Below are 12,414 nucleotides of genomic sequence, written 5' to 3' on the forward strand. Positions count from 1 at the left end.
GTGTGTGTGTGTGTGTGAGAGAGAGTGAGAGAGAGTGAGAGAGAGAGAGAGAGAGATCACTGCGGTTCTAATCCGTAGCAAGGCACCCACCCGAGTTCAGAGGAGACAAAGCAGTTTGAAGATAAATGATAGTTCAGTTTATCTCTACATGTACACGGTGATTGCCATGCGTGCCAATACCACGTGCTGTAAAGATAGTTGAACTTAATTATTTTATCACAGATATCATTCTTTAATCCATCCAAAAAAGAAAAAAACAAACTTCAATCCCAGCAAAGGTTTTGCAACCACTTTATAACCTTACTGTCAGTCTGGTAAAAACCAATTCAGATTAAACAGACTCTATACTGCAATATATTTAACAAGACAAAATGTTTGTGAAAAGGGATTTGATTGTCCATTTCTATGTCTTCACTTTTCTCATGTACAAGAACTTTCTCAGTTTTAATCCTTTTACTCAGCGGGTGGAGGAAACACCCTCTGGGTATGTTAGTTTGTGATGATCCCATGTGTGCACGGCTATTATAAAAAATAAAGGGCATGAGAGAACTTAAAGCAGCACAAATCCTTCCTTCTGTGCCCCTGCAAGGGTTGAACAGTCCCTTAGTTGTCCTGGTTCATCCTATGAATAAATCAAACTCATTCTTATTGGAGTGCAGAACAATACTATCAGGGAATGCAGGCAGGCTTTCCATACTCCCCTCTTAGGGATCCTCTGGCTTTGTATCCTTGCCGAGAAGGAAAGGCTGGATCCTATGTGGCTGAGCATGACAAAGCTATTCTAATGTTTGCAACACTATCCCAATACAAATAAGAGGGGACATGGATAGAGGGCACTTGGGTTGAAGTGGGGGATAATTTCTTTCTTTATATGTGACCAATTGTAAGCTTGTGATGCTTTCACTCTGCTGCAGGGCAAGCATTGAATGTGTTTTTGGTTCATCTCATCCTCATGAGCTCTAGTTTTGTCACTATCTCATGCTCAAGCCTTCAGTCTGAGCTTTCATATTTGAGACTTCATCTAAACCCCCATCCATTTTAAAATGTATTCACTATGCGCACCACAATCTCTCTCTCTCTCTCTCTTTCTCTCTCTCACCTCCCATTGTGTGCATCCATGTTTCCTTCCTATAGTTGCATATGTGCAGTGTATGCTGGGATGGATAGCTGGGTGGGGGTGGGCATATACTGGCAGCTCCCTGGAAACAGACTAGATCATCATTTCCCTTTGGCTCAGAACAGTCTCCATGGTAACCACGGATAGCAGCACTCACCCCGTTCACACAAAGGACACACCCTTGCGAAGGAGAAAAACAGGAAGTGCTACATAAGATGTGTGTGACAGAGACATAAAGAATAACCAAATTTCCTTTATTCCTGATTCACCATGGTGCTCATATTAAATCCAATGACCTGCTTTTGATCCATCTGCAGAACCCGTGTACATTATCCAGCGAAATTACTGTATAGGTTTTACTGACGGTCTGCAATGCATTGGCTGCAAACCACTCAGCGTCTGCTTCAACCTGGATACTGTAGATAGATTCACAATTTCTTCATGTGTATTTTTATTATTATTATTACTTAAAACGACCAGTCAAAGCACATTAATCTTGGCCAACCCCCCCCACGCTGACACACGATGTTCAAATGATAGCACGAACAGGACAATCCGTGGCTGGGCTGTGACTGACGGGGGGGGGTGCTGGCGGCCCCGCCCAGCCGCAGAGCAGAGTGGAGCGGAGCTGTTACCGAGATCGGTGCTGAAAGCCCCTGCTGCTGCAGCAAGGAGCGGAAAATTACCTGCCCCTCCCCCGCTCACATTCACAGAGAACTGCAGCGTACAGAAGCCATTTCCAACCAGTTTTATGCAGAGACAGCTCCAGGCACTGTTTCAGGAACCACATAGTAAGGAGAGCTTGTATGCATCAGAGACTGTACCGGAGAAAGAGCGAGGTTGCTATGAACAACTGACGTGGCGCATGCTGCGCGCTGCCATCTTTAAATCGCCACCCTGACAAAGATTCACACAGCTCAACCCACCGACGGCAATGTGGAACGTGTCTTTGAAAGCAATGATAAGCCCTGGTTCGATCTCACTGACGCTGACCCATCACCGAATACATGCAGTTATGACAGCTCTGGCTGCGTTTGCTTGGGCTGTACCACTCCCTGAAATGAGGTCACGCCGTCTCGGTGATACTAAGCATCATAGATTCACCACAAAACACTGCACAGCGAGCGACACCGGCAACGTGGACGCATCCCACGAGTGTCAGGAGTGAAAATTGCACATATGGCAGGAAAACACCAATAAGAAGCCATAGATTAAACACGACAAATTAAATCAAAAGAAAATACACGAGTCGCATCTTTGTAATTTGTCAATAGCAAATCGGAATAGCATCGAATCTTCCCATGCGGAAAATTAATAGCGATATATTGGATCGTGTTTACCAGTGGCCTAACATATAGCAATCATGCCTGCAGAGACGAAGTTAATTCCTTGTTAGTTCTCTCAGCTGCTCCCCTTCGCAGGAGTGGCGATGACAGAGAGGGGGAGGGGAAAGAGGTCTGACAACGTGCTGGTGGAGGAAAAGAAAAAGCACCAGGTGCATGGAGCGTATCGTGTCTATGTTGCAAATCTTCACAAATGAAAAACAGAGCCAATAATAATCGAATTACATCAAGCAAACATTACAGGGTGTGTGCAGGCTAAATTTGATAAGGAAAGGGAGATAGGAGTGGAAAAAACGAACAGGTTTTGAGCATTTTTGAGCCGGCAATTTTGCAGTGAGATGAAAGTGCTGGCTTAACCTCAGCATGCAGTCCAAATATCTTGGGCTAAACATCAGAGCCTATCAGACAAACGTGACTGTTGCTGTTCATGATGTTACTCACAAGATTATTTCCATTATATTTTTACTACTTTCTATTCGTGCCATTTATCTGATGTGCTCTGTGGAACGGTGGACTAAAGACTGCACCATTGTGACAAAGAAGTCCATGGATAGAGCCCATGCAAAGAAGACACACAAGTGTAAAAAAGCAGGCTGCATGAGGCACTTATTACACAACTCAACAGAGCTGACAGCTTAACTTTCACTCCGTGTGAGGAGGATTGCATCTTACCTTTTCTGAATTAGGTAAAGTCTGTGTTCTGCTAAAAGTGTCTCCTCCGTTAATACTGATGAGATCACCATCAACTGGTGGAAACGGTGCGGGGAAAACCACTACGTCACTCTTCAGCGTGTCTGAACTGAAACACACGTCATACTGCTGAGTAGATTTCGAGTAGGACCAGCTCCCGTCAGGGTGGGTGGTGATCATGGGGGCGCTGTAGCTGCTGAAACTGTCTGTCCTGTGGCATTTGACAGCTATTAACGTGATGAGGCTCAGCAGAAAGATCACGGACACCGACACAATGGCGATCAGCAGATAGAGGTTTAAATGAGAGAAGCTCTCCTCCTTTACGGGCACATGTCTGAACGGAGTCTGGATGTCAGCTGTGCTTTCAACCACCATCACATCAATAGACACAGTAGCTGACAGGGAGGGTTCTCCGTTATCAGAGACCAAAACCACCAAGGGGTGACTTTTCAGGTCATTGTCACTCATCCTCCTCTTAGTCCTGATTTCCCCGGTGCTGGTTCCGATCCGGAACAGCTTGTTTCCGTTGGGCTCAGACAGGTGATAAGAAAGCAGCGCATTGTATCCAGAGTCTGCGTCCACAGCCCTGATCTTTGCCACAAAGTATCCCACTTCAGCAGAGTAGGGGATGCTCTCACTGTTCACGGAGCCGTGCTCAGAATATGGAGGAAGGATCGCGGGACTGTTGTCATTCTCATCCAGGATTAAAACGTTGACGGTCACGTTGCTGCTGAGCGGAGGAACACCAGAGTCTGTGGCCTGAACTTTAAACTGGAACGTTTTTAACTCCTCGTGGTTAAAAGACTGCAGGCTGACTATATCTCCTGTCTCTGAGTTGATGTTTACAACAGACCCAATCAAACTGTATTTCCGATTATTGTTAATGACTGAAAACGTTAATTTCGAATTTTCATCTACATCGGGGTCATCTGCAGTTATAGCATATATAACGGCGCCCACGGGACTATTCTCCTTGAGGAAAACGTTTATCACAGGATCTTTGAAACGTGGTGCGTTGTCATTAACATCAGAAACGTGCACCGTGACAACACTTGTGCCAGAAAGAGGCGGGTCCCCCTCGTCGATCGCTGTTATTGTTACATTGTAGTGCGACGCACCTTCTCTGTCTAAAGTCCCGTCTACGACCAAAGAATAATGATTCTTGTATGTGTTCTTTATTTTAAACGGAACAGGATTCACTATTCTAACCTGCACGGCGCCGTTTTTATCTGCGTCGTTGTCTCTCACCGTTATAAGTCCGACCATCGTGTCTAGCGGCGCGTCTTCCCTCACTACGTCCACTAACGATGTTACTGTTATTTCTGGTGGATTGTCATTAACATCAATGATTTCAACGAGCACTTTACAATGAGATGCTCTTGGACTTGATCCTTTGTCTTTTGCCTGAACCCGAATTTCAACTGCGTTGCTTTTTTCGTGATCTAATTCACCGTTTACCGTAATCTCTCCCGTCGTAGGGTTAATGGAAAATATATCAACACTATTATCATTGTCTTGGTTAATAAAAGAATACAATATTTCACCATTTACACCCTCATCTAGATCCCGAGCATGCAGAGATATGACAGTCGCGCCATACGGCGTATTCTCGGGCACTACGGCTTTGTACAGCGCCTTGTCAAAAATTGGAATATTATCATTTACATCTTGGACATTGACTGTGATACGCAACGTTCCTGATTTAGGAGGTTTTCCACCATCAACAGCTGTCAGCGTCAATCTGATAACGGACTGTTTTTCACGGTCTAAGCTTTTACGCAGCACCATTTCAGCGGATATTGTCGACTCTCCGCCATTCTGTACGTCCAGGGTGAAATGCTCGTTTGGACTCAGTTTATAGCCCATAACCGCATAGCTGCCGACATCTGCGTCAAATGCTTTCGGTAGCGCGAATCTTTCACCCGAAAAGGCTGATTCAGAGACGTTCAGAATAATTCCGGGTGTCCGAAAAGCCGGCGCGTTGTCGTTTATATCCAACATTTTAACCTCAAAACGATAGAGGTTCAGCGGAGACTTCACAATGGCTTCCAATTCGAGAGAACACTTCGCATTCCGAGAGCAGATCTCCTCTCGGTCTATGCGGTCTTTCACTAAAAGTATCCCACTCTGAACATTCACTTCGAAATATCTTGTATTCGGTCCTGAAATATGAAATCCTCGAGTTTCCAGTTCCTGCATATTTAGATGTAAGTCCTTGGCCAAGTTACCCACAGTGGTACCGGGGCTCGATTCCTCCATAACAGAATACACAATCTGCGCTGCTCCGATACTCCATATGTGAGATAGGTGGAAGAAAAAATAAATCCACTGCCGAAATATAGCGTCTTGTTGCATTGTGTTGGTATCCTATTTGTCACGCTATAGGAGAGGCAATCACCCAGACAGTAACATGACCCTTAAAAAATAAGAATGCTCTGTCCTTCTATACGACGAACAAAGAAGTGCAAACCTTTTCCAGAAGAGAGGAGAGTCACAACGAATCAGTATTTGACCGCTGTGAGCTAATAGCGACATCTTGTGGTAATGTTGGCGTAAGAAGCAAGGAAATCTAAAACAGGGAATATTATTTGATTTGATTTTACACGTATGAATAAATAACTCAGAAATATTTATTTTATACCCAACAACTGAAAAGCAAATATCTGAATGCACTTAAATACAGAATAAGGAGAGACATGGTATTAAAAATTAAGTGTGTATAGATACACAAATGTTGCAAAGGGTTTGAAATTGTTCTTCAACAAGTCACTTATTAACACACACACACACACACACACACACCTGCATCATTGTTAATGACAACACAATAATAGAAGATGTTCAACAAGGCCCCTTGACAATAACACATAGCACCCAAAGTCATCGTACAAGCAAGAACAAGCAGGCTGCAAAGACACTTCTTCCACTATTCTAAAGGACTGCTGAACTGATGTTGATACATTAAGAGAGTCTGCCATAATTTGAAAAGTAATAATAAGAAAATATTGGCAATGATTGCATCTTACCTTTTCTGACTTAGGTAAAGTCTGAGTTCTGCTAAAAGTGTCTCCTCCGTTAATACTGATGAGATCACCATCAACTGGTGGAAACGGTGCGGGGAAAACCACTACGTCACTCTTCAGCGTGTCTGAGCTGAAACACACGTCATACTGCTGAGTAGATTTCGAGTAGGACCAGCTCCCGTCAGGGTGGGTGGTGATCATGGGGGCGCTGTAGCTGCTGAAACTGTCTGTCCTGTGGCATTTGACAGCTATTAACGTGATGAGGCTCAGCAGAAAGATCACGGACACCGACACAATGGCGATCAGCAGATAGAGGTTTAAATGAGAGAAGCTCTCCTCCTTTATGGGCACATGTCTGAACTGAGTCTGGATGTCAGCTGTGCTTTCAACCACCACCAAATCAATAGACACAGTAGCTGACAGGGAGGGTTCTCCGTTATCAGAGACCAAAACCACCAAGGGGTGACTTTTCAGGTCATTGTCACTCATCCTCCTCTTAGTCCTGATTTCCCCGGTGCTGGTTCCGATCCGGAACAGGTGGTTTCCGTTGGGTTCAGACAGGTGATAAGAAAGCAGCGCATTGTATCCAGAGTCTGCGTCCACAGCCCTGATCTTTGCCACAAAGTATCCCGCTTCAGCAGAGTAGGGGATGCTCTCACTGTTAACGGAGCCGTGCTCAGAGTATGGAGGAAGGATCGCGGGACTGTTGTCATTCTCATCCAGGATTAAAACGTTGACGGTCACGTTGCTGCTGAGCGGAGGAACACCAGAGTCTGTGGCCTGAACTTTAAACTGGAATGTTTTCAACTCCTCGTAGTTAAAAGACTGCAGGCTGACTATATCTCCTGTCTCTGAATTAATATTTATAACAGATGTTATGGGAATACCCTTTGAAATGTCATTTAATGATGAGTATGTTACTTTAGCATTTTTTTCTACATCAGGATCAACTGCAGTTATAGTACAGACAGTACCTCCAACTGCACTATTTTCTTTTAAATATACATTAATTATAGGCTCTGCAAATAGAGGGGCGTTGTCGTTCACATCAGAAATATGGAGAGAGATAACACTTGTGCTCGAGAGAGGTGGAGTGCCTTCATCGGTGGCCATAATCGTTACATTATACTGGAAATCCTTCTCTCTGTCAAGGGGTCCATCAACTGTTAATGAATGGTAATTTTTATAATTAAGTTTGAGTTTAAAAGGCACAATTCCAATAATGTTAGCACTGGTGATGCCATTTTTGCCCCCATCTCTGTCCGTCACAGTGACCAAAGCCACCACTGTCCCTATATGAGCATCTTCTTTAACTGGACTCATAAGAGAGGTGATCATGATTTTGGGTGTATTGTCATTTAGATCAATCACCTCCACTAACACTTTACCATGCACACGTTTTGAAGGCGTACCCTTATCGTTTGCCTGTATTCTAATATCATACGCTGTATTCTCCTCATAGTCTATGTTTCCTTTCACAGATATTTCTCCCGTGTCTGGATTAATGGAGAAGACATTTTGTGGATTAAAATTCCCCCTTTCAATAAATGAATACACTATTTCCCCATTTATTCCCTCATCTAAATCTGTCGCACTTACACTCAGTATGGATGTCTGAAATGGAACATTTTCAGTAACCGTGGCTTTATACAGAGGCTGACTGAATACTGGGGCATTGTCGTTTGTATCCATTACATGCACCACTATTTTTAATGTCCCTGACCGGGTGGGTTTTCCTCCATCCAGAGCAGTTAACGTAAGGTGAATAACAGACTGTTTCTCCCGGTCTAAATATTTTTGGAGCACTAATTCAGCAGACTCACTCTGTTGTCCGTCTAATGAGAAATATTCATTAGAGCTGAGCTTGTAGCTCTTTACCGCGTTGCTGCCCGTGTCTGCGTCGTTTGCCACAGGAAGAAGAAACCGCTCCCCGAGAACAGAAGACTCCCAAATATTGAAAATATTCTCTTTTTCAAGAAAATATGGCGAATTGTCGTTAATATCAATGATTTCCACTTCTATGCGATGCAGATGAGGCGGATGGCTCAGAATGGCTTCGATATTCAAGGCGCATTTTGCCGAATTCGGACACAGCGCTTCGCGATCAATCCTATCGCAGACATACAGAGCACCGGTCATTAGATCCACGTCGAAGTATTTCTTAGAATTCCCAGATGCAACTCGTAAATCCCGTTTTTCCAGCTCCTGCACATTGATACGTAATTCCTTAGCGAGATTCCCGGCGACCGTTCCTTTGTCAACCTCCTCAGAAACGGAGAACGAGAGCTGCGCCGATGATCCATGCCATATACAAAGCAAAAATATTAATTGTATCCACAACGGAAATAATAGTCCTCCACGTCCCATCACTGCTATCGAAATAAAACGACATTCGCTTCGAAACATTTCCACTCTTTACGGGAAGAGATGCAGCCTTCGCTGTCCTGTGGCCATTGTGCGTGTGATTCCTGAGAAAGCACGGCGGGGACGTTTCGCTCGGGGAGGAGTCTGGATGATAAAACGAGCTGCACAAATAATACGGTGTCCAGCGACACCGAATGCAAGTCTAGTGTTTCATTATTAAAAATAATAATGTTTTATATGTTCATATGATTAAATGCGTAAAACCTGCAAGATTGGTAAACGGTTTCTGGAGCATACGTAAAAAAATATATATAATCTGCTTGCTACTAGAGAAAAACATAAAGAAAAAATGAAGCATTTTCTGCTATTCAGATATAAATACGAATAAATTATATTCAGACCCGCCACTATAGCACAAAAACATGTCACCAAGATTTCAGCGCCGTGGCATTTTCAGTCTCCTGCAGTACAACGCGTTTACCGTAACTCGAACGTAACTTCTTTCGTGCAGACGACTATTATTCGATTGTTTCGAATTATATTACACACAGAATCGCTATTATCTTTTAAAGAAACATATAATGGATGTAGATGCACTCCACATAAAATCGCTGTTATCTAGCATCAATCTAATTAATATATTATTCAGTGACTTAAATTAAGAGAAAACCTAGATGAGAGATTTACATCCACCAATGTTAACACGCTGTATCACAACCTTATCCGACCATCCAAGAAAAAAAAAATCAGCATTATTGAAAAACACTCGGATATTATAACTCAATAGAATATCTAATATGCTACATGCCACGATAGCGGTCAATCGGTTAAAATCAACTCACCTTTTCTTTATTCGGTAAAGTCTGAGTTGCGGTAAAAGTGTCTCCTCCGTTAATACTGATGAGATCACCATCAGCTGGTGGAAACGGTGCGGGGAAAACCACTACGTCACTCTTCAGCGTGTCTGAACTGAAACACACGTCATACTGCTGAGTAGATTTCGAGTAGGACCAGCTCCCGTCAGGGTGGGTGGTGATCATGGGGGCGCTGTAGCTGCTGAAACTGTCTGTCCTGTGGCATTTGACAGCTATTAACGTGATGAGGCTCAGCAGAAAGATCACGGACACAGACACAATGGCGATCAGCAGATAGAGGTTTAAATCAGAGAAGCTCTCCTCCTTTATGGGCACATGTCTGAACGGAGTCTGGATGTCAGCTGTGCTTTCAACCACCACCACATCAATAGACACAGTAGCTGACAGGGAGGGTTCTCCGTTATCAGAGACCAAAACCACCAAGGGGTGACTTTTCAGGTCATTGTCACTCATCCTCCTCTTAGTCCTGATTTCCCCGGTGCTGGTTCCGATCCGGAACAGCTTGTTTCCGTTGGGCTCAGACAGGTGATAAGAAAGCAGCGCATTGTATCCAGAGTCTGCGTCCACAGCCCTGATCTTTGCCACAAAGTATCCCGCTTCAGCAGAGTAGGGGATGCTCTCACTGTTCACGGAGCCGTGCTCAGAATATGGAGGAAGGATCGCGGGACTGTTGTCATTCTCATCCAGGATTAAAACGTTGACGGTCACGTTGCTGCTGAGCGGAGGAACACCAGAGTCTGTGGCCTGAACTTTGAACTGGAACGTTTTTAACTCCTCGTAGTTAAAAGACTGCAGGCTGACTATATCTCCGGTCTCTGAGTTGATGTTAATTATTGAAGAAATCGGAATATTTTTCGAATAATTATCTAATAATTTGTACGACAATTTTGCGTTACTGTCCAAATCAGAATCAAATGCATTTACAGTGTGAATAACAAATCCTGTTGGACTGTTTTCTTTCACGTAAACATTAATGACATAATCCATAAATCGAGGTGCGTTATCATTAACATCAAACACGTGAACAGTAACGACCGTGGTACTGGACAGAGGTGGATTCCCTTCATCCGTGGCAGTAATGGTGACGTCATAAAGATCAATGTTTTCTCTGTCCAGTGGACCATCGACTACCAATGAATAATCATTCTTGTAGTTGGACTTCAGTTTAAACGGAACAGACCCAACAACATTACAGTGAGTTACACCATTGTTTCCTCCGTCTTCATCACTGACGGTAACCAAAGCAACGATTGTCCCCAGCTCTGCGTCTTCTTTTACTGGGGTCATCAGTGACGTCACTGATATTTCTGGCGCATTGTCGTTCACGTCAATTATCTCTATTAGTAGTTTAGCGTGTGCGCTACGGGGAGTGATTCCTTGATCCATTGCCTGAACTCTAACTTCATAAGCAGGTGTCTCTTCATAGTCTAAAGTCCCCTTCACGCTGATTTCTCCTGTTTCTGAATTTAGACTAAACATATTCGATGGATCAATATTTCCTCGTTTGATAAATGAATACATGATCTTACTGTTCATGCCTTCATCTAAATCTGTTGCATTCAATTTAATGACGAGTGTTGCTGGACTTGTATTTTCTCTGACACGGACCTTATATAGAGATTTACTGAATATTGGTGCATTGTCATTTACATCTAACACATTAATATTTATCTGTAACGTACCGGATTTAGCAGGTTTTCCTCCATCCACGGCGGTGAGAATGAGCTTAATTACTGGCTGTTTCTCTCGATCTAATGCTTTCTGCAGCACCAACTCGGCGGACACTCCGTGTTCTCCACCGCTCTGTACATCCAGAGAGAAATATTCATTTTGGCTCAGCTTGTAGGTCTTTACTGTGTTGCTGCCCGTGTCTGCGTCTTCTGCTATCGGGAGGAGATAACGATCCCCTGTTAATAACAATTCAGTAATATTATATATATACGATTGCTCAGTGAAAACGGGATAATTATCATTTATATCTAAAACATGCACTTCAATCCTGTGTGCGGTCATTGGGTTGTCCAGAACTGCTTGCAATTTCAATGAACATTTTACCGTATTAGGACACAACTCCTCTCTGTCTATTCTCTCGTTAACAAAGGTGTTTCCGGTCCGCAAATCCACGTCCAAGTATTTGTGGCTGTAGCTCGAAACAATCCGTAGATTCCTTGTATCCAGATCTTGGACATTTAAATTCAAATCCTTCGCGATATTGCCAACAACGGAACCTTTGTTCATCTCCTCTGAAATGGAGTAAGAAATCTGCGAGGCGCAGCAGTCACAAAGACAAAGCAGCGCAAGAATAAGAATCCAGGCTTGTTCTTGTTGTCTTCGTTTAGACATCCTCGGTGCAGTAAAGGAGTAAAAGCGAATCAGTCATTAATCCCCTGAGAATTTGATTGATATTAAATCTGATCGCTCCGTCTAAAATCCAGCCGTCCTCCACGCAACGCCGTAAACAGAATGGCGCTTTCAATGGTCGATGCCGATTTCACGTCTCCAAATCCGAAATGAGGAGATTTTCTAGAAATATTCTGATTCATGGTCTCCAACGACATCTTGTGTTGATTCTAAGCAACTACATTCTAAACTAAAGTGTCCAAACACAGTCCAGCTCCTCGCATGCAGTTCCCGGCAAAAACATTCAGAGTGCAGGGAACATACATTAAAGCCAGAAATTAAACACTTAAAAGTCACCACAATGTATCCACAATGACATAATAAATAAAGCAAAGTCGTTTAACGTTGTCCTGCAATAAAAAAAAGTCATGTAATGTGTAATATTAATAACAACAATGTCAACACCAACAACACAACCACCAGTATCACAACGGCGTATAACCTATATTTAGATTTCAAGCCAATCTAAATCTGTGTCGAGGGAAAATTAAGATTTGCTGAGGCAGAAATGAAAGCGAAAGTCAAAACTGGTCTCGACAGCACAGGCGTCATGAATCGTTACTGCAGATCAGGACCCTGGCCAGCGCTCTTGAGTTTCACTC

The 12,414-nt window shown here is 43.4% G+C and overlaps 2 protein-coding genes and 1 pseudogene across 2 annotated transcripts; all 3 read right to left on the minus strand.

Annotated features, from left to right (window-relative positions):
* Positions 1 to 3,102: 3,102 nt before the first annotated feature.
* On the minus strand, positions 3,103 to 5,505 carry LOC137914226 (protocadherin alpha-5-like). The gene has a single exon (XM_068757831.1). The coding sequence runs from the start codon at positions 5,503 to 5,505 to the stop codon at positions 3,103 to 3,105; it is 2,403 nt and encodes an 800-aa protein (XP_068613932.1).
* A 486-nt stretch (positions 5,506 to 5,991) lies between these two features.
* LOC137914227 (protocadherin alpha-12-like) lies at positions 5,992 to 8,579 on the minus strand. Its single transcript, XM_068757832.1, has 2 exons — positions 6,177 to 8,579; positions 5,992 to 6,003 (listed from the first exon to the last, which is right to left on the minus strand). The coding sequence occupies exons 1-2, from the start codon at positions 8,577 to 8,579 to the stop codon at positions 5,992 to 5,994; spliced, it is 2,415 nt and encodes an 804-aa protein (XP_068613933.1).
* Positions 8,580 to 9,096: 517 nt separating this feature from the next.
* Positions 9,097 to 11,755, minus strand: LOC137914228 (protocadherin alpha-3 pseudogene; annotated as a pseudogene).
* Between the last annotated feature and the right edge of the window lie 659 nt (positions 11,756 to 12,414).

This window comes from Brachionichthys hirsutus, unplaced genomic scaffold (genome assembly GCF_040956055.1).
Source record: "Brachionichthys hirsutus isolate HB-005 unplaced genomic scaffold, CSIRO-AGI_Bhir_v1 contig_1476, whole genome shotgun sequence".
Lineage (NCBI taxonomy): Eukaryota > Metazoa > Chordata > Actinopteri > Lophiiformes > Brachionichthyidae > Brachionichthys > Brachionichthys hirsutus.